General features: G+C 42.0%; 2 protein-coding genes across 3 annotated transcripts; one reads left to right on the top strand and one right to left on the bottom strand.

Annotated features, from left to right (window-relative positions):
• Position 1: 1 nt before the first annotated feature.
• LOC123484544 (calpain-1 catalytic subunit-like) lies at positions 2 to 21,845 on the top strand. Of its 2 annotated transcripts, XM_045215009.1 has the most exons (23): positions 2 to 546; positions 2,159 to 2,190; positions 4,761 to 5,007; positions 6,286 to 6,355; positions 9,693 to 9,811; positions 10,052 to 10,185; positions 10,612 to 10,780; positions 11,338 to 11,421; positions 11,965 to 12,050; positions 14,063 to 14,137; positions 14,366 to 14,526; positions 15,773 to 15,942; positions 16,190 to 16,201; positions 16,273 to 16,484; positions 17,615 to 17,654; positions 17,969 to 18,034; positions 18,160 to 18,217; positions 18,518 to 18,582; positions 18,830 to 18,898; positions 19,018 to 19,096; positions 19,742 to 19,855; positions 20,830 to 20,888; positions 20,983 to 21,845. In XM_045215009.1, the coding sequence occupies exons 3-23, from the start codon at positions 4,762 to 4,764 to the stop codon at positions 21,007 to 21,009; spliced, it is 2,115 nt and encodes a 704-aa protein (XP_045070944.1). In that variant the 5' UTR covers positions 2 to 546; positions 2,159 to 2,190; position 4,761; the 3' UTR covers positions 21,010 to 21,845. The 2 variants fall into 2 exon arrangements, with proteins under 2 accessions (XP_045070944.1, XP_045070945.1); XM_045215010.1 differs by lacking the exon at positions 19,742 to 19,855.
• A 177-nt stretch (positions 21,846 to 22,022) lies between these two features.
• LOC123484547 (28S ribosomal protein S28, mitochondrial-like) lies at positions 22,023 to 22,766 on the bottom strand. The gene has a single exon (XM_045215014.1). The coding sequence runs from the start codon at positions 22,724 to 22,726 to the stop codon at positions 22,148 to 22,150; it is 579 nt and encodes a 192-aa protein (XP_045070949.1). The 5' UTR covers positions 22,727 to 22,766; the 3' UTR covers positions 22,023 to 22,147.
• Positions 22,767 to 22,818: the final 52 nt, after the last annotated feature.

Genomic DNA, 22,818 nt, shown 5'->3' with positions numbered 1-22,818 from the left:
AAAGCGTGACTCCCTTCACAAACCAAACAGTAATCTGATCCGCTCGGTCATTTTGTCAATAAGGCAGCATGATGCATCGCCCAAAAACATACAACATCTCTTTTCCATAAAATAAATGTTTGAATTTTCTAACTAGTTTTCAATGGGAAGTCAGATAAAGCGTTTTTATCAAACGCAATCCCTTTTGCATGGGGAAACACAGAGGTAATTACTACAGGTGCTTTATTGCGTCTCTTTTGTTTTGAACGGGACACCTGGCTCACGCCCGGGAGGCGGCCCTTTTCCAAATCGAATGCAATCAATTTTCAGCCGACGCAAAACACACCAACACCGGCGCCAGGCGGGATTCATCGAACCCTCTCATTTTGATGCTGCTAACTCCTCCCACCGGAATGGGCTGGGCAAGACACTGCAGTAACAACACTGATTGCAGCTTTGTTCTGGCCTTCTTTACTCATATGACATGATAGACATATGTACACATATCAGTTTACAGAGAAACTGAACGTCACATCGAAAAGTGTCTAAAAAAAATTCGAGTCAGTGGTAAGTTATGTCTGATTTATGATTTGGAATGCCAGATGCATGTCTCTATGTGATTGTGTTATTGAATTGGACAATTTACCGGAATGAAATGCGCTGAAACTCAGCATAAAAGCAGAAATTGCATGTTACCATGCTTCATTGCAATGATAATCTATGTCAAGCATGTCCAGTCATGGAAATTAGTTTTGCACGTTATGATCATGCAATATGATATGATGAACTGCTGCATGTCAGCTGATTCCTCCAAACATGGCAGGCGACTGACTACTTTCTTCATAGAGAGACGTTGTCGTTGATGTCTTTTTACGATATAATTTATAAAACAAAATGATTTTTCTCTGAAATCCTCCATTACTGTCATACTCCCTTTACTTGAAATGCTACTCTCTGACATTGTAATTTATACAATTCTAAAAAGATAATGAGCTCATTTGATCCACTGAAAACATTAACAAATGTGATATTCACAGGGATTATTGCAGAACGTAAAGTAGCCTATAGGCCTGTACTTTAAATGACTCTCAACCATGCAGATTGTGGTTCAATGAATTGTTATTAAGGAGGCTAACTGATTGTTATTATGGGCTTATTGTAAAGGTGATGCAGCTTTCTGGAAGGGGTGTGAACCTGATTAGACTTATCAATACTCAAAGCAACAATTTGATCAATTTGTATAGGCTATTGGATTTATCCACGAAAATGATCATGACATTTTCTTGATGACCATGAAATGAACAAGAAATGCTAATTTAATGCCATGTTGTTACATATAATGTTGGCAGGCAAATTGGATTTAGTTACAATGGACTTGCCACAAGCATTTCAGTTTCAATCAACAATATTGATTCAAATGTATTGTTGCAGCCTTGTGTATTGATATATCAATCCAAATGAATGCATTATTAGTATTTTTTATCTTGTTACAGTATGAAAGCAGAATTAAAATATGGAGTATACCCCATAAAAATTGTATTTGATTGGTAATAGAAGACTAGTTCTGTTTATTGTATTAGGTGCATTGTGTAAATTAGTGCAAAAACAAAAGGGGATTCAAACTGTTTTAAAATTGAGCATCACTACCAGTTTATTGAAGTGTGTTTGATTTCCACAGCAAGTGTCTTTGGATGGAAGAAGGGAGTCATTGTCTGCAACAATTTCATTCTGTTTTTAGGACGTACTTTGTGATGTACCATACAGATGTACTGTCTACTACAACGATCGACTATCATACCATAAACCTTTTTTGTTATGAGACACAGTTCAGCGTTCAAAAACAGTTGCTTCTTGTTATAGGTCTGTGATGCTACAGTGCCGCTGTGTTGAAAGCAAGCCCTGCCCCCCTCTAGTCAATGAATTTAGTGAATGACATGACACACTGTACCATTCAGCTCTATAGGTACCTATAAGAGTTCTCTACCAGCTGCTGTCCTTATCAATCTCATGTCAGTGAAATGTACAACACGGACAACATGGACAACGAACAGTGTTGCTTGCTTGCATGTGTGTATAGCTCACTGCTTTGCTATACTACAGTGAAATTCTAGCTATGTATGTTTGTGACTGCATCTGTGAAGACTGAATCCTAAATTAACTGGACTTTTGTTTCCCCAAGCCTGCTGCCACTGTACCACTGAAGGACTGAAGGTACAATAATATAGATATGTGTTCTTGTCATGGTCTGTTCAGTGACTGGAATGGAGTCTAATGTACAGATTGGAATTGCAGTCCCTTCTCTAACCTAACCATCAAATAATGTTTTATGCTGTAGTTTCAGTTTTGTGACTGACAGAATTGCATGGATGGACACAAGGTGTCCTTCCTCTATATCCAATTATGTTAGAGCAGTGATCACTTTTTGTAGGGCAGGCCAGGAAGAATGCCTCTTCAAAGTACAGTGAGGGAAAAAAGTATTTGATCCCCTGCTGATTTTGTACGTTTGCCCACTGACAAAGACATGATCAGTCTATCATTTTAATGGTAGGTTTATTTGAACAGTGAGAGACAGAATAACAACAAAAAAATCCAGAAAAACGCATGTAAAAAATGTTATAAATTGATTTGCATTTTAATGAGGAAAATAAGTATTTGACCCCTCTGCAAAACATGACTTAGTACTGGTGGCAAAACCATTGTTGGCAATCACAGAGGTCAGACGTTTCTTGTAGTTGGCCACCAGGTTTGCACACATCTCAGGAGGGATTTTGTCCCACTCCTCTTTGCAGATCTTCTCCAAGTCATTAAGGTTTCGAGGCTGACGTTTGGCAACTCGAACCTTCAGCTCCCTCCACAGATTTTCTATGGGATTAAGGTCTGGAGACTGGCAAGGCCACTCCAGGACCTTAATGTGCTTCTTCTTGAGCCACTCTTTTGTTGCCTTGGCCGTGTGTTTTGGGTCATTGTCATGCTGGAATACCCATCCACGACCCATTTTCAATGCCCTGGCTGAGGGAAGGAGGTTCTCACCCAAGATTTGACGGTACATGGCCCCGTCCATCGTCCCTTTGATGCAGTGAAGTTGTCCTGTCTCCTTAGCAGAAAAAAAAATAATGTTTCCACCTCCATGTTTGACGGTGGGGATGGTGTTCTTGGGGTCATAGGCAGCATTCCTCCTCCTCCAAATATGGGGAGTTGAGTTGATGCCAAAGAGCTCGATTTTGGTCTCATCTGACCACAACACTTTCACTCAGTTCTCCTCTGAATCATTCAGATGTTCATTGGCAAACTTCAGACGGGTCTGTATATGTCCTTTCTTGAGCAGGTGGACCTTGCGGGCGCAGCAGGATTTTAGTCCTTCACGGCGTAGTGTGTTACCAATTGTTTTCTTGGTGACTATGGTCCCAGCTGCCTTGAGATCATTGACAAGATCCTCCCGTGTAGTTCTGGTCTGATTCCTCACCGTTCTCATGATCATTGCAACTCCACGAGGTGAGATCTTGCATGGAGCCCCAGGCCGAGGGAGATTGACAGTTATTTTGTGTTTCTTCCATTTGCGAATAATCGCACCAACTGTTGTCACCTTCTTACCAAGCTGCTTGGCGATGGTCTTGTAGCCCATTCCAGCCTTGTGTAGGTCTACAATCTTGTCCCTGACATCCTTGGAGAGCTCTTTGGTCTTGGCCATGGTGGAGAGTTTGGAATCTGATTGATTGATTGCTTCTGTGGACAGTTGTCTTTTATACAGGTAACAAACTGAGATTAGGAACACTCCCTTTAAGAGTGTGCTCCTAATCTCAGCTCGATACCTGTATAAAAGACACCTGGGAGGCATAAATCTTTCTGATTGAGAGGGGGTCAAATACTTATTTCCCTCATTAAAATGCAAATAAATTTATAACATTTTTGACATGCGTTTTTCTGGATTTTTTTGTTGTTATTCTGTCTCTCACTGTTCAAATAAACCTACCATTAAAATTATAGACTGATCATTTCTTTGTCAGTGGGCAAACGTACAAAATCAGCAGGGGATCAAATACTTTTTTCCCTCACTGTATTTGAGCGTAGTGCTTGTTCTGCCCTTTAAGTACCCAGCCATATAAAATAAAAAAATACAAATAAATTGGTAATTTAGCAGACGCTCTTATCCAGAGCGATTTACAGGAGCAATTAGGGTTAAGTGCCTTGCTCAAGGGCACATCGACAGATTTTTCACCTAGTCGGCTCGGGGATTAGAACCAGCAACCTTTCGGTTACTGGCACAATGCTCTTAACCACTAAGCTACCTGCCGCCTTCATGAACAAAATATGACCTGAGATTAATGGAGTGTTTTACATTTTTTGTGAAAAACTCCACTGAAAGTGTATGCTCAATAGTCAAACGGTATCTTCGAAAGGCTAGCATTTTTGTAAGCCCACTAATTAATTGACATGAAAATACCAGTGGAATTCCAGATAATCCAAACGCCTTTACATTGTGGCACTCAGTTTTATCTATGAAATATTCAGACAGCACTCAGAGAGAAGGTCCTACCCATGGCTGCTCTGGGCCCATCACTGCTCCTAGTTCTGAGACATTATCTCCATTGTCATGAGTAAAAAGCGTATACTGATAATGAGCCACATCGTACAGTGTCCTCTCTCATTTGAAACAATGTCCCTCTGCCTGCAAGTGTATTCTGTCGAGGCTATTTATATGCTAGCTTCCAGTAACCCACCTCTTAACACACACACACACACACACACACCCTCACACACCCTCTTATTTTTGTCCGTCCCAGCATGTACCCATTCGGAGGGGTCTCAGCACGTATCCAGAGGGACAGACTACACGCTGAGGGAATGGGAACCAACGAGCGGGCGCTGAAGTTCCTCAACCAGGACTACGAGGCCTTGAAGCAGGAGTGCCTGGAGAGCGGCTGTCTGTTCGAGGACCCCTGCTTCCCCACCGAGCCAACATCCCTGGGCTTCAAAGAGCTGGCCCCCCACTCATCCAAAACCCAGGGCGTGGAGTGGATGAGGCCCACAGTAAGAGACTGATAGGAGTTACACTGCTCCAAATTAATATTGTAGTTGAAGCTATACAAGAGATACACATGCAAATCCCTTGGTTGTATCAACCCAAGTAAGGATTTGTCCCTAAACTCATGAATGGTATTGCAAAAAAAGAGCGAGTGTAAACTGTTCTAGTAGTATCTTAAAAGCTTTTGCTCCAGCCTCTGAATCAAACCCTTGTTCCTGTGTGGTTAGACTGCAGGATTTGTATGTGCTACTTGCAGACACAGGGTACCCTAGATACATTTTGCGCCTGAGCTGAGAATTAAATTGTTATTTTGGCATGGAGGGGCACGATGAATGGCATGTAATGAGAAAAAAACAGATGCTCTTTTCAGCAGAGGGTTAGAGCGTTTAGAGTTAGCATTTAGAGTTAGCATTTCACCAAACCTGAAAAGGTGCTGTAAAAGATGAATCTATCATTCTGACATCTGTGCACTTACCGATAATTCCTCCCACCCCATGCAAAGGTAAAACACTCAAACAACAAATCAGACACCCTCCCTTGATTTTATATATACACAAATGGTTGTTGATACATTGCTGTGTTAACAATGTTCTACCTAGCCTGGGTGCCAGTCTATTTCTGCTTTCAAATAGTTGTTTTATGTTGGTCTTGGAACATTTATTTTATTCTTTACTACAGCAAAATGTTTGGTGGACAAAAAAATGAATGTAACTCAAAATCCCTCTTTCACGCAGCATGTGATGACACTGTCATTCTGTAGCAGAGGTAATGACAGCACTGATGATAGTTTAACGGTAATGTGGATGTGGGTGGGCGGGAGAGCTCACTTCAGTCAGCGTCCCTTGCCGGGGAGTGGTGAACAAACAGTCTAGAGGCCTACATGCCAGACATAGCTCCTCCAACAGCTGCTGCTTGTGTATACTAACTAACAGCACGAGCCGCTAAATGATTTGAACATATTAAGGCTGAGAGGGCAGTCCTACTCTCTCACACTAGCGGCAGCTGTTTACTCCTCAAATGATGCTTTGATGTCATTGACAGAGTAACAATCTACTTTTGACAGCCTTTCTGAAAGCTTGAAAAGTTTGACTAAAGATACTTTCTGTGTCAGTGCAAAATGTACATGGTTGAAGTTGCAAAATCATAAGGATACTGTAGCTACACAAGCTTTTGCACCAGATTTAAAAACATCAGCCACATTTTCATTCATGATATTTGTCTCGATGTGTACATATTTGTAGGTATTTATTTGATTGTTTCTGGTGTTACTTCATTTTCAATAGGAGCTTTCAGATAACCCTGAGTTCATTTTGGGCGGAGCCACAAGGACTGATATCTGTCAAGGAGCACTCGGTGAGTATCAATGTGTTTAGGTGTCAATGTGCTGTAATAGTTTGACACTAAAAGGGGGTTTAATAGCCTTACAAAGACTGTTATATACAGTACCAGTCAAAAGTTTGGACACACCTACTCATTCAAGGGTTTTTCTTTATTTGTACATTGTAGAATAATAGTGAAGACATCATCTATGAAATAACACATACAGTGCCTTGCAAAAGTATTCATCCCCCTTTTATAAAAAAAAATGTGTAGGTATTTTACCCCCTTTTCCTCCCCAATTTCGTGGTATCCAATTGGTAGTTACAGTCTTTGTCCCATCGCTGCAACCCCCATACGGACACGGGAGAGGCGAAGATCGAGAGTCGTGCGTCCTCCCGAAACACAACCCAACCGAGCCGCACTGCTTCTTGACACAGTGCCCGCTTAACCCGGAAGCCAGCCGCACCAATGTGTCGGAGGAAACACCGTACACCTGGCGACCGAGCCAGCATGCACTGCGCCCGACCCGCCACAGGGGTCGCTAGTGCGCGATGGGACAAGGACATTACATTTCTTTACATTTACATTTTAGTCATTTAGCAGACGCTCTTATCCAGAGCGACTTACAGTTAGTGAATACATTTTTTTTTTTTATACTGGCCCCCCGTGGGAATCAAACCCACAACCCTGGCGTTGCAAACGCCATGCTCTATCAACTGAGCTACATCCCTGCCGGCCATTCCCTCCCCTACCCTGGACGACGCTGGGCCAATTGTGAGCCGCCCATGAGTCTCCCGGTCGCGGCCGGCTGCGACAGAGCCTGGATTCGAACCAGGATCTCTAGTGGCACAGTTAGCACTGCGATGCAGTGCCTTAGACCACTGCGCCTCTCAGGAGACATCCCTGCCGGCCAAACCCTCCCCTACCCTGGACGACAATGGGCCATTGTGCGCCGCCCCATGGGTCTCCCGGTCGCGGCCAGCTGCGACAGAGACTGGACTCGAACCAGGATCTTTGTTGTCCTTAAGCCATTTTGCCACAACTTTGGAAGTATGCTTGGGGTCATTGTCCATTTGGAAGACCCATTTGCGACCAAGCTTTAACTTCCTGACTGATGTCTTGAGATGTTGCTTCAATATATCCACATAATTTTCCTTCCTCATGATGCCATCTATTTTGTGAAGTGCACCAGTCCCTCCTGCAGCAAAGCACCCCCACAGCATGATGCTGCCACCCCTGTGCTTCACGGTTGGGATGGTGTTCTTCGGCTTGCAAGCGACCCCCTTTTTCCTCCAAACATAACAATGTTCATTATGGCCAAACAGTTCTATTTTTGTTTCATCAGACCGGAGGACATTTCTCCAAAAAGTACGATCTTTGTCCCCATTTGCAGTTGCAAACCGTAGTCTGGCTTTTTTATGGAGGTTTTGGAGCAGTGGCTTCTTCCTTGCTGAGCGGCCTTTCAGGTTATGTCGATATAGGACTCGTTTTACTGTGGATATAAATACTTTTGTACCTGTTTCTTCCAGCATCTTCACAAGGTCCTTTGCTGTTGTTCTGGGATTGATTTGCACTTTTCGCACCAAAGTACATTCATCTCAAGGAGATAGAATGCGTCTCCTTCCTGAGCGGTATGACGGCTGCGTGGTCCCATGGTGTTTATACTTGCGTACTATTGTTTGTACAGATGAACGTGGTACCTTCAGGCGTTTGGAAATTGCTCCCAAGGATGAACCAGACTTGTGGAGGTCTACAATTGTTTTTCTGAGGTCTTGGCTGATTTCTTTTGATTTTCCCATGATGTCAAGTAAAGAGGCACTGAGTTTGAAGGTAGGCCTTGAAATACATCCACAGGTACACCTCCAATTTTCACCAGCAAGCAGTGCATGGCTTAAGTTATTAACCATATCTACTTCTGAGTATACACTTATATGGATAAGGCTGCTGTCATATGCACCCACATTAGGGCGCCGACACACTAGAATTTTATGTTTGAGAATTTCGGATGGAGCAAATGCTTTTTGAAGTTGTACTGTTGACGGACCAAAACTGACAATGATGCAGGTCATACACAATTTAATGTGTTCAAGCGTCTGAGTGTGGCCTTAGCCTTAGGATTTCAACCCCTCAATCCGCAGTAGTGACGTTAGGGACCTTTAACATTGCATTAGCAATCCCCATAGCTCTCTCTATAGGGAAGTAGCTAATGGTTACTCCCCACACTAACTTCGTTACAGTACATTACCCTTTAAAAGCTGAATACATTTTAGTCATTTAGCAGACGCTCTTATCCAGAGCGACTTACAGTAGAGAGTGCATACATTTTCGTACTGGTCCCCCGTGAGAATCAAACCCACAACCCTGGCATTTCAAGCACCATGCTCTATCAACTGAGCTACACTGGACCAGAAGACTTGAGGTTGCCTGATGGTTTTAACAATGTGATGATGGTGGGAATAACCCGTTTACATTTTCATGTGTAGATCTCAGCTGTTCTTGCTGCATGCCATTGATAGCAGTCTACTGATGGTGCATGATTTCTGTTAAAGCAAATTGGAAGCAATTTTCAAAGAGGAGTTGAGGTTTTGGAAAACAATAACAAATATTTGAAGGCTTGGCTCAGACTGGCCAAAATGCATTAAGTTGGCTATTCACTCACTACTAAATGCTGAACAAGGGTGATTTGAGCTGAGTGCTTGAAATGAGATAAGTGTTTTGTTTGCTACTAACAGCAGCCTTCAATGAAAGTGGTGGGACGGAAACCGCACCAGACAATGTAAATGTTGTGTTTTAAGACATATAGGTCATATTTTAGAAAGATGCACACATGACTAATTTAGGCTATGACGCCTTTAGATTTTGAATGTTAAGATTTCTGTATGGTTATTTGACAGTATTTTAATAAATCATTTGGAGCTCAGCTAAAGCTAGCTTATATTTATTCCCCTCTCTCACACTTTCACCTCAGGTTGAAATGATTACATTTGGAAATGCCTCTATCTCCCTCTTCTCCCATCTGTGCCAGGTGCCTCTATTCTGATCCTGCTCGAGGTTTCCTCCTCGTATGAAGGTTTTCCAGGCCACTGTGCATCTGCTTGCTGTTTGGAGTCTAGACCCGGTTACTGTGAAGCACTTAATATAATAATAATATGCCATTTAGCAGACGCTTTTATCCAAAGCGACTTACAGTCATGCGTGCATACATTTTTGTGTATGGGTGGTCCCGGGGATCGAACACACTACCTTTGCGTTACAAGCGCCGTGCTCTACCAGCTGAGCTACAGAGGACCACCGCTCAGTGGTGACAACCGCTCAGTGTTTATCAATACATTTGATTGATTATTTTTTACTATTTTCCCTCTGTGGCTAGGTGACTGCTGGCTCCTGGCAGCCATTGCTTCCCTCACCCTTAACGAGAAGCTGCTACACAGGGTGGTCCCTCATGGTCAAGCCTTTCAAGACAACTACGCTGGCATCTTCCACTTCCAGGTCCAATCAATCAAACAGAATAGACATTTTAATGAAAGATAATATAATGATACAGCTTCATACAGCGTGGTAGCCTACATACGTAAGAAATAGTGACTTGCCATATTCAGATTGAAGTTTGATTTGATGGATTTTATATCAACCTTTGTAGGTTGCATACAACAGCATAAAACAATTATAACCTTCATGTCTGACTCCAAATTCTTCATCAACAGTAATGACTGTTTTGTTTGTTCACAGTTCTGGCAGTTTGGAGAGTGGGTGGACGTTGTAATTGATGATCGACTGCCTGTCAAAGATGGCGAGCTGATGTTTGTTCACTCCGCTGAGGGTAACGAGTTCTGGAGTGCCCTGATTGAGAAGGCATATGCCAAGTATGACTTTCCTAATATTATCTATTGTCTGTGTCAAAAGCTTTAAAAATGTTTAATGGTTCTGTAAAACAGGCTTTAATTCAGGTATACAGTGCATCCATCTTAGAATTGAATTTTCTTTTTGCAAAGTTTTATTTGTTACACCAAGTAAACAGTGGGTAACGATTCTATATTCATAAAGCATACATGTCACAAGTCCAGTTAGCTCTGACATCTGTAATTGTATCATACATTCCTTAAGCTTTCATCAATCTATGAAGCTATAATGATATGTTTATTATGTGCGTAGGTGTAATGTTTGTTTTATGAACATTTAATTTACAAATATTGTAGATCGTGAATACTGGTGCATTTTTGCATGAAGGGACAGAATTATTTTCCAGGATTGACACATTGTGACATTGTCATTCCTTTGTTTTGTGTTAGACTGAGTGGCTCCTACGAGGCCTTGTCTGGTGGCAGCACCACAGAGGGCTTTGAGGACTTCACCGGTGGCGTGGCAGAGATGTACGAGCTACGTAAGGCGCCTAAGGATCTGTACCGGATCATTGGTAAAGCCCTGGAGAGAGGCTCCCTTCTGGGCTGCTCCATTGACGTAAGTGGCGTCCCTGTTACATGACACACAGGACATCCTGCTGTACACATATGCAGTCCTCTCATATAGGGGTTGTTTCTGGACGGGACCTAGGTCACTGGCGCAGGTCCTATGTTCTAATCTAGGTTGACATTTTCGCCCCCATTCAGCTTTTAAATTCCTCAAAACAACGGAATCACTCACATCATGAATCTTGGCTTATTTTTTAAAAAACCTATCTTTCCACATAATGGAATTGTGAGCTGCAGTATTCTCAACGTTTTGCCTCTGGGGATGGTTTGAGCCAAAAGTGGTCTCCTAAAATGGACAGAAATATTGCTTTTGATATTACCCCATTGGACAGAAAATCTTCCCATGCCTATGGGCATACAGGCAACACTCAAGCCAACATATTTTAGGTAAACAATAACCTAACCTCCATACAGCCTCTTTAAAGTGGAGAGACAAATAGTCTGTTGTTGACTTAGAGCAAAATCACAATAATATTTTTGGCCAAAGATGTCATGTGTGGGTGGCAATAGTTGAATATGTATGATGACATCTGTTTGCATTCCCAGATCACCAGTGCCTTCGACATGGAGGCAGTGACCTTTAAGAAGCTGGTTAAAGGACATGCCTACTCTGTCACAGGTCTGAAGCAGGTGAGTGAGTGAAAATAAGGCTTTGGATAATGAATTGTGGAAAAGTGATGGATATGCCTCTTCCTGCGGGCCATTTCAAGCCTTAGGCGATTGTGCCTGATTCGTACTATAGGGCAGACCCGAACCATACTGTAATAGCGCAGATTTTTTTTTTCTCCACATTGTCCTTTCCAGCATGGTTCCATGGTGGATTCGTAAGCAGGCCAGCTAAATACAACATAGCATAGCTTGGCTCAGCTTGACCCTATTGTGAATCTGCAATTGGAGGAAAGGGAGTGGTGTAAACAGGAATATGTATTATAGTAAACGTAAACAAATCACAAAATGCAAAATAAGAGGCACGTATTCTCCTGATCTTTCAGTATACAGGCAATATTTTGCAGAAATTATTTATTTCCAAATTAATAGTTATACGGGCATCTATGACTATCAAACAACATCTGGATTGAGAAATTCTACCGTCAAATTGGAAGTTGGCAAGTGGTTACACTTTCTAAGTAAAATCTGACCCACATTTGTTTGTGTGTCTGTCTATCATCATAGGTGGATTTCCGGGGTCGCATGGAGAAGTTGATCCGTATTCGTAACCCCTGGGGTCAGGTGGAGTGGACCGGGGCTTGGAGTGATAAGTGTGTTCACATCACAACCATCATGCTTTTCTGGACACTGTGTGCGCAGTGCCGCCTCTGCGTAGACTACACGCTGCGCGTAGGGCCCCGTGGCTCAGTCGGGTAGAATACACAACGTGCATCAGCAGTTTTTCTCTTACGTCAGTCACTGACAGTCACTCAATTAGCCCATGTCAGCTAACATTTTATAAGATTGCTAGGTATGTTAGTCAAGCCAGCTATATCTAAACCTTCATGGCTGAATTACCTACCGGGCATGAAGGGCATGTGCCCAGGGGCCCTGATCTCCAGGGGGCCCCTGACCTCCAGGGGTCCCCCATTGATTTTGTTAGTCACCCAGATATTGTATGAACATGGCATAAGGCAAGGAAAGATTTATAGAATTCCAGGAAATTAGCTTTAAAACTGCAACCAAATCTCGCTTAGGGCCCCCAAAAGGCTGCGTGTGTGTCTGTGTGTACATTTACATTTAAGTCATTTAGCAGACGCTCTTATCCAGAGCGACTTACAGGAGCAATTAGGGTTAAGTGCCTTGCTCAAGGGCACATCAACAGATTTTTCACCTAGTCGGCTCGGGGATTAGAACCAGCGACCTTTCGGTTACTGGCACAACGCTCTTAACCACTAAGCTACCTGCCGTGTACATCTGTTTGTGTGCACGAGAACTCCAGTGGACCTCTTTCTGAATTCGCTATTCAAGTTTCAAGTTTTATTAGTCATATGTATCGGATACACATGGTATACACCATCCAACAACATGGTTACTTGCAGGTTCCTTCTCGACAATGCTACAACAATAAGAAATAAAAAAATATAAGAATACGAACATAAAGTAAATTACTCAGTAGAATAGAATAATCATTTTAGCATAAGTATAATACAGGAAGCCACAATTTATAGTCTAATATTTACACTTGTTTTGGGGAAGGGGGGATTGGGGGGAAAGTGTTTTAAATTGTGCAGTATTTAACAATAATAATAAAGAGTCTGTTAGCAGCAGTTGTGATGTGTGTGTGTAGCATGAATGTGTGTATGTGTATATCTGTGTGGGTGTGTGTGTGCGTGAGTGAGTGCATGTGTGCTACGATACGGAGAATCAGTGCAGGTGGTCGGTCAGTTCAGTTCAAGTGTTCAGCAGTCTGATGGCTTGTAGATAAAAACTGTCTCTGAGCCTGTTGGTATCAGACCTCATGCTCCGATACCGTCTGCCTGACTGTAAGGGAGTGAACAGCTCGTGGCTTGGGTGTGTGGGTTCCTTGATGATGCTGTGGGCCGTCCTCAGGGGCCATAACCAGCCTCTTGAAGCACTTCATGATGACCGGGGTGAGCCTATACAGGGCAATAGTCATTTGGGCATGTCGCCTTGTTTTTCTTGGGCACTTGGATGTAATGGTCTCCTTGAAGCAGGTGGGGACTACAGCCTGGGACAGTTTGAAGATGTTAGAGAAGACGCCCACCAGCTGCTAAGCACTAGGGCTGGGATGATACCAGTATCGCAATATTTTTTCCATGGCAAAAATGAAAAAACGAAGCAGAACAAACTATTTGGTCCTTTAAAAACATTCGGAATGTAAAATATTGTCTGCTATAGCTTGGAAAATAAATAAATGTGACTCTGGATGACAACATGATGATGTTTGTTTCCAACATTAGGGCTGTTTTCCTAAAGAAGGTGAATCCGCTTTGTGTTTTGTTTCCTTGCCACGATACTAATGAGTATCGTGTTACTGGTATCATCCTGGCCCTAGTCAGCACACACTCATCTGGGCTGGTGGCTTTGTGAGTATTCACTGATGAGAGTTTTCCTCACGTCAGCCTCGGAGAGCGAAAGCACCTGGTCATCCAGAGCAGCGAGTTTTAAGGTTGTTGTCAGTAAGATCTTTGCATTACATTTCTATTGATCAATTATAAACAATACTCATCACTGTCTCTCTCTTTCTCTCTCTCTCTCTCTGTGTCTGTCTCTCTCTCTCTCTCTCTCTCTCTCTCTCTCTCTCGGATATTGCTATTAGTTCGTCTGAGTGGAATGCGATTGATCCAACAGAAAGGGAGGAAATGAATTGTCACATGGAGGACGGGGAGTTCTGGTGAGTTCACATTCCGAGATATCGCTTTGTGTGTTCTCCCCCCACAACGCTCAGTTGTTTGCTCTGGTGTCCTGTTTGTTGGGGCTAGACCCTGTATACCACACCTGCACCCGATAATAATCTAACCCAACCCACACCTGACCCAAACCCGATGGAAATGTATTACCATTTTATCAAACTTTTGACAGATTCCATCTGTCTCCCTTTCTATGCTCTCTGTATATCCAGGATGTCCTTCCAGGAGTTCCTGCGTCAGTTTTCCCGGCTGGAGATCTGTAACTTGACAGCAGACGCTCTGAGTGATGACAGCCAGAGTTTCTGGAACACCATCAAGTTTGACGGAGGCTGGAGGAAGGGCAGCACGGCTGGAGGCTGCCGGAACCATCCAAGTGAGAGAACACCATGACCACTACACTACACCCACTACCTTGTAGGCACTTGTGTAGACCTGAGAGGATTGGATAGTTGTAAGCAATATGGTGACAATTCCACCTGGCCTAGGTGGTAGGAGCTAGAGGTTGATTTTGGAGTCAGGGATATACTTCAACTTCATCAGCCACTGACTGCATGTCTGTTGTTTATCACATGAGTTGCATACATTGTTAATGGATTGCATATGTTACAACATACAAACATCCTAGTGAGAACTTACCATAACATATTTTATAAGGAATAGGCAGCTTACTGGGTAAGAGCGTTGTGCCAGTAACCGAAAGGTCGCTGGTTCTAATCCCCGAGCCGACTAGGTGAAAAATATGTCGATGTGCCCTTAAGCAAGGCACTTGTCTGCTAAATGACTAAAATGAATAAATGGATATTTTGGTGTGACTCTTTCAAGTACCTAGTTATGACATTAGGGGGTGCTGTAGGATCATAGACAGAAACAGATAAAGGAGAGAAGTGAACAAGTACTGTAGCTCTGGGGCCATATGTATCGGAAGGACGTGGTCTAAGATATTTATTTGCCTGTTTGTTTCTTTACCTTTACAATTCTTCACTTGGCAAAGTCACCATACAGACCATATCAACGGCGAAGGTTGGCTAATCTTAAAACGTTTTGTAGGCAATGTCTATGGCTCGGACCTGCATTGCAATTTAGGCTACCGAAATGTGAATGCAATGTGTAGGCTAGTATTCCCATGTTGAAGCCTTTTTGTGAAAAACTGGATACATGTTTTTTATAACTAGGCCGATTTTATAGGGTTACTATAGGCCTATGCCATTTAATAAACAATCTTCAAACGCACATCCATGCTCTCCTGACAAATTGGAGTTCATGACAACGGAACATCAAACACCATAAATACACAACCACATTAAAAGCTTAGGAGCAGGTTTTCATTGGCCAGTGAGTGGTTAAGCCCTCGTTACACCTAAATTAATGAAAAGCATGCCTCTTTACACCACCGCCAGCTGTTGTGCCCATAATTCCCACTGTCAAAACGACAAAAATATTTCTGACACACCCACAGTGCTGCGCGAGTGTGCTAAGATTTACGTTTGCATTTGGTTTGTTAAAATAGAGTCCTGAGTTGAGTTAGAATTGACCACAGGCATTTTCACTCGCTATGTTCAAAAGGAACCCAAAACCCCAAAATATGCATTATCATGACCTCTGCCTTCTGTCTTTGTTAGACACCTTTTGGATCAACCCCCAGTATAAGATTACCCTGCTGGAGGAGGACGACGACCCTGAGGATGAAGAGGAGGCCTGCAGCTTCTTGGTGGCTCTCATGCAAAAGGATAGGCGCCGCTACCGACGCCAGGGCCAGGACATGCACACCATCGGCTTTGCCATCTACGAGGTGAGGGGTCAAAGATGACAAGGTGACATGCCAGTAGCAGAGGAGGAAATTAAGCCGTAATAAAAGTCGATGAAGGGTAGAATAAAGCAAAGAGACATTTAGCCAAGTAGAGGTAGATTCTGTGTATAATGTCTGTTTATTTGATGTGATACCCAGTGACCAAAGAATCAACGATAGACCAAAACAAAATGTCCCTAAAACTGACCTTGTCCTTTCTATTTTCCTTCTTTGTCATCTATCGTTACAGATTCCAGAAGAGGTATGTAACGGTTTCACGCACGCACACACAAACAGACTAGCCCTATCTACCCCCTGTCCCTCTTCTCTCAGTTTAAGGGTTGTCAAAGTGTTCACTTGAAGAAAGACTTCTTCTTGAAGCACTCGTCCTGTGCACGTTCTGAGACCTTTATCAACCTGAGGGAGGTGAGCGCACGGCTGCGCCTGCCGCCCGGGGAGTACCTGGTGGTACCCTCCACCTTCGAACCTGGGAAGGAGGCTGACTTTGTCCTCAGAGTCTTCACTGAGAAGCAGTCGGAGACACAGTGAGTACAGTACAGTAGTACTTCAGGGATGTGCAACTTAAATGGAGAAATACAGTTGTGTTCACTTCAGCAGCAAAATTGTCAATCCTAAATAATTTCTAGTCTGGTTTTCTCAATACACCTCAATCAGTTGTTGGTAATTATGTACAGATGTCGGATCTTAATTTGACCCGTTTCGTCGCAGGAGGAAATTATCCTGCAGTAGGAGGATTTGAATGTTTGAAGAAATATTTAGAATCGCAGCCAGGGGGCAGCTAGAATCGGCGTTTGTATACAATGCAGTATCGTACCTACATAGTAGGCCTACTGCAGGTCCACTGGGCACTAGTTCAACTGGTTTTAAGATGTCCTTTTTCTCGATAATATATACTGTAGATCTAAAAAATCATAGGCTGTCATGCACCATTGCGTAGGTGAGGTAGCCTACGCAATGGTGCATGAAAGCCTATGATTTGTTATGATCATGGGGGGGAGTCATATCATTTCATATTTAGTTCGTATTCACCTGTCGGCTGCCACTCCAAAATAAAAATACATTTAAAAAAAGGTACATATATACAAAGCATTGATCATTATGATCATATTACAGAGTTTAAAAATTATAATACATTTAATATGTAAAGGAAAATAAACAAAAATAAGTGCGCATCGATCCCCAACCTCCTATCCCATTCCCCCCTATCCAACATGTCTCCATCCAACCACCCACCCACAATATCTATTTTATGTTATTAAGCTAGATAAAATGACAGTTGTTGATGTGTATGGCTGCATTTCAGATACATTTTTATACATTTGAATGTTGGAGTAATAGGACCTAGGCCTAGCGTTTGACTGCCCCCGCATGGAGAGAAAAATATAACTTTTCAGGGAATCACATTTGAATTTCCTGATGCAGCAGGAAAATTCTCAGCGACAAAAGAGTGATCAAGTTAAGATTCGACATCTGTATACCACTATAGCTTCTAGACATTGGCACAACTTGGTAAATAATTGGAATAAAAGTCTGTGTGACTATCGTATTGTATTGTATGGCTATTACTGAATGTAAAAAGCCGCTTTGGTATATTCTAAACATTGCATGTAAACATTTATGGAAATTATTTGAAATATTTGCCATGTCATTTCAGAGAACTGGATGATGACGTGGTGGCAAACTTTGAAGATGAGGTAAAGAGAGCTTAGATGTTCAGGTGTCAACTACCTTGCAATAAGTGCTTACACCAAGAACTTGACTCAGGGGTGTGAATACTTATACAATTGAGACATTCCATTTTTTATTACGGGAAAGATAATAATGTATTTTTCTTTTAGTTTGAAAGTGTGGAGTAGGTTGTGTAGATCTGTTTAAAAAAACATATTTTTAAGTTACTGCAACATGTCAGAACTTTGCAAGGGATTAAATACTTTCACAAGGCACTGTTATTTCGCTTGTTGACCATGTATGAACATGGATGGACAACCGAGTCTTGATATCTTCACAGGAGGACATCTCAGAGAGTGACATTGATGACTCATTCAGGGCCATGTTCGCTCAGTTATCTGGGGAGGTGAGTTTCAAGTTTGGTTTTGGTGGCATGGCTCCGAAATGCATTTGAGTGCAAAGCTAATGTGTTTTATGTTTAAGAACATGGAGACATTTGAGTGCAAAACCATTATCTGCTTTATGTTTTAGGACATGGAGATCTCTGTCCGTGAGCTCAGGACCATTCTCAATAGGGTGGTGACCAAACGTAAGTACTGTTCATTCAATGCTCTTCAGGTCCAGGGGGTTTAATGACTCATCATCCAGTCAATGCAATTTCTGAAATGTGGTCTGTTATCCTATATTCATGTAAGAGGGGCAGACACCATTGAGGTTTTTAAATCACTTTTAAAACCCCACCTTTTTAGCCGGGCCTTTAATAAGTGATTGTTTTACACATCTTCTGTGATCTTGTTCTTTTATTTATCCTCTTTACTGCTTTCACTTTTTTCATTTATTGTTTTAATGTAAAGTGTGTTGTGATTTTTAAATTTGATTTGATTCCCAGACAGGGACCTAAAGACTGATGGGTTCAGCATGGAGTCCTGTAGAGGCATGGTCAGCCTAATAGACGTATCCTTCCTCAGCTAGTCACTTTAACACTCCCTACCCTTTGTTTCAATACATGCTCAAGTTTATTTGGGCAAAGCATATATTACAGCAGTATTAATGAAAAGTACTATGCAGAATACTATGCACACACAACAAAACCAATTGCATGATCACAAAAAAAGTATAATTACATTGATATGTGACACAGACAAATGTTTCACTCAATTTCCAATCGCTATCATGACACCTTGACTCACCTGGCACGCAGAAAGATGGCAGCGCTCGCCTTGGTATAGTTGAGTTTCAGATTCTGTGGAATAAGATCAGAAAGTGGCTGGTGAGTTGAAATATGCTGATAATTATATGACAATATTTAACTTCTGTAATAGTAAAATTGACAATGGCTTGCAAGAATGCAAGGCAGACACCCATAGCTCAAATCTCTTATTTTCCCAGGGAATCTTCCGCCAGTTTGATCTGGACAAGTCTGGATGTATGAGCTCCTATGAGATGCGTCTGGCTTCGGAGTCTGCTGGTGATTACTCTATCTTCGCACTACTGGATTGGTAGTGTTCAGTAGACACTAAATATTTTTAAATAGAGTAAAACAGAGATGTACTAGCTACCTGAACTTGAAAATAATGTGTAGGTTTTGCTACAGTGTACCTACTGAACACAATCCAGGGGCTTCAATGAAACAGCTAATGACTATAACTTATGTACTATAACTCTACATGACTTATGCACTATAACACATTATGAATTGCAGAGTTGATGTTGTCAATGACATTATAGTTAATTCAGGACTGTTGATATCACAGGAGGTTGGTGGCACCTTAATTGGGAAGGACATGCTTGTAGTAATGACTGGAGCTGAATAAGTTGATGCCATTCCATTCTCTCTGTTCCAGCCATTATTATGAGCTGTCCTCCCCTCAGCAGCCTCCACTGATTGATATCAACGGATAACACTGCTTTCATCTTTACAGTTAGACTACAGTAGCCTGGTCCCAGATCTGTTTGTGCTATCATGTCAACTCCTTGTCACTTATTGCCATTGCATTACTATTAGTTGACATGATAGCACAACCAGATCTGGGACCAGGCTTAGACTACAGTATGTGATGTCGAAAAAACACTCTCTGGTTTTCGTGTGTTACATGCTTTATGATCTTCACTGGATTTAAGCTGAACAACAGGCTGAACCAGGTGCTTGTGGCCAGATATTCTGAAAACGAGGTCATCGACTTTGACAACTTTGTCTGCTGTCTGGTCAAGCTAGAAGCCATGTTCAGTATGTATTTTTTGCCTTTGACTACACAACCTGGTCCAGAAACAACATTTAGCCTTCAAGAAATTGGATATATGTAAGCTCCCCTATGCCTGATTGGAATGGTTAGTGGAGCCATTATCACCATTTTGCATACATATCTGATCCTTTTAAATTTGCAAAGGGGGGTGAAGGCTAGGCCAGGGATTGTTTCTGGACTGATTTTGTGAATGAATTCACATGATCATTGCATAACTAGGACCAGGAGAAATTCTTGACTTCTGTCTGTACTGGTAATTCTGTCATCCAGCACCAAGACATTGATGTAGTGCTCTCTGAAGCTTACAATCATTCATCAAGTCTTCATACCATAATAATCTCCATTAATATTCTACTTATCACACATTAAAAGGATACTTCGGGATTTTGGCAATGAGCATGCTAGCAGATACCCATAGACTTAGTCTTTGTGCTAACGCTAGGTTAGTATTGGCTCGCGAAACTACCTTCCTTCATACTGGACACAGAGACATAAAAATGGTATCCACAAGTTCATCCAACTCTGGGAAGTAGATAAATGGCCTCATTGCCAAAATGCCAAAGTATCCCTTTAAGCTTCAATGCATGTGAATTGTCCATGCACTCTTCTTTAACTGGGTAATTTATATTACTTCTGCTACCCAACAACTTGGTTCAAAATGGTTATGTTTCTTTTGTAAACAGCAAGCAGGGAAATACTTTCAGAGATGTTTCATCTAACAGTCTTTTTCAGTGTGTCCAAACTCCAGACCAAACTCCAGACTTCTGCTTTAAAGTTGTTAATAATTAGACCCTAATGTGAGATTTAACTGGTGAGTCTGTGGGGGATGTGCCTGCAGTGGTGCCTTGCATCGAATTACAGGTTAAAGATGTCATTGGTCAGATGGTCAAGAAATGTTCATGGCCTTAATTATAGTGTTAAAGCACAAATAAATATATATTTCCCCTTATTTTCACAGAGGCCTTCCAGGAGTTCGATAGAGAAGGCACTGGAACTGCTAAAATGAATATCACAGAGGTGAGACCATTTGAATCTCCATGATATGTGTCTTTTAATCACTGATTCACTATGGAAAACGTAACCTCATCCACTCTGTCTTTGTCTCTCACAGTGGCTGTATATGACCATGTGTGGTTGAAGTGTATGGTGATCTTGTATGCTGTAGAAGAGGACACATACACACCCATAGTAGAGGACACCCATAGCCTCAAAGTGCCTCCAAAGCATCTCAATGCACCCAACTAAGGCTTGCATCATCTCAAACAACACCAAAGAAACTACTACTCCCTAGTTTTTATCACCACTTCAAATACCTCGCTGCCTCTGCTCAATAACTTGGGAATTGCATTTAAGCTGGTCAATTACACGTGATATGAGATGCTCTACTAAGGGAGTCGCTGCATGTAAAGCACTGCACGCATTATACAATGGCAAAGCTTTCAGGGCATACCGTCGTACAAAGAATGCCTGCATTTTTTATGTTCCATTCCATTAGGTTTTCCTCTCTTTTGTTTAACCATTGAATTCAGATGCTAGTCTGTGATAAGAGATGATGACATTGTACTCTGTGACATTATGTATTTTTTGCTACCTTTCGCAGGATCTCTGATTTTATGTAGCGCTATAGGCTGCTAATGAACTGCAAATTGTACCGATGCCTTAGTCTTTAGGATACCTCAGTACAGTAACCTACACCAGTTAAAGACAGAAATATAAAAAAGTTCATAACACTCATCTTTTTCTCAAGATGCCAATTTTAGTTGAAAAATTGGTGAGGGTTCTTTCAACTCTTTTAAACACTAAATGTAAGAAAGGGACTCCTCAAAATGTGACAAGGTAAAAAGTAACTTTGATGAGGTGCTCTGAAGCAGGATATGTTTGTGTTCTGTGATTGGTGTAGGTTATATCCAATGCAGAACTGCACATTTAATTATGCAAATAATGTCACTGAATAAAAACTGACTGATCGTGTCACTTTTGAGTTACTCGTTTTCTAAAGATAAAGAACCTACAACCTTATATTTTGGGTTATGATGACACATGACTGTTACTAAGCATGAGACATTTAATGACTCTTCCAGAATAAATGGGTAATTGAAATGACCATTGAACATGGATGTAGCAGATTTCTCAAGATGAAACAGAAACATATTACATTTGGATACATTTATTGTTCAAGCCCTCGGTTACAAATTACCATAATGTGAGAATAGTGACATCAACAAGAAAAACTGTCCTCTTCCGGGGCAGGTCTATGGGTCGGAGTCAATGCTGTTCTACTCTTTGGTCTTTGCGTCCTTGCTCTCGATCAGTCCAAGAAGAAAGGCATCTGCTTCCAGTAGTGTTGTGTCGGTGTTCCCACCCAGGAAGCGAGATGTGAGCTCGAGGTCCTCAAGACGCAGACGTACCCTGCTCCCCCTCTGGTACCTCTCTCCATCCACTGTCGGTCGTTTACATACACAATGGAACTTGGCACCAAAGTCAATGTATAAATCGTCTTTGATTATGTGAAAGATCTTGCCGATTACCATTTTGTCCTTTGCTGGTCCCATCTGCATGAGAGGAGAATTTCGTAGCAATGACGCAAATGATTTTTCATTTCTTGTTGACCCAAGTCTGACAGCAGTTCCCGTCTGATCTTGCTTCTGCTGAAGGTCTGTGTGTTGTTCATATGCTGCAGCGAAGCCACTTTTCGCCTTGTCGGCTGCTGGTTTCTGCGTTTCTTCCACAGCGTTTCCTTCTGATGTCTCCCCGCTATCTGTGCTGTATAACGACTTGCGAATATCTATTGCTCGTTTTGGAAACACACATGTGCCAGTTCTCAGACATGACACAACCTTGTACAAAGCTGCCATGTTGGTGTGTCTGCCGCAAAGGATGGTGGGTGTTTTTTTTGTGTTACATTTTAAGAAAAAATGAAGGAATACCACAATAGTCCAATCCGTAC

Source organism: Coregonus clupeaformis, unplaced genomic scaffold (genome assembly GCF_020615455.1).
Source record: "Coregonus clupeaformis isolate EN_2021a unplaced genomic scaffold, ASM2061545v1 scaf0353, whole genome shotgun sequence".
In the NCBI taxonomy this organism is placed as follows: domain Eukaryota; kingdom Metazoa; phylum Chordata; class Actinopteri; order Salmoniformes; family Salmonidae; genus Coregonus; species Coregonus clupeaformis.
The sequence above is the reverse complement of the archived record's forward strand: the minus strand, read 5'-3'. Positions and strand labels throughout refer to the sequence as shown.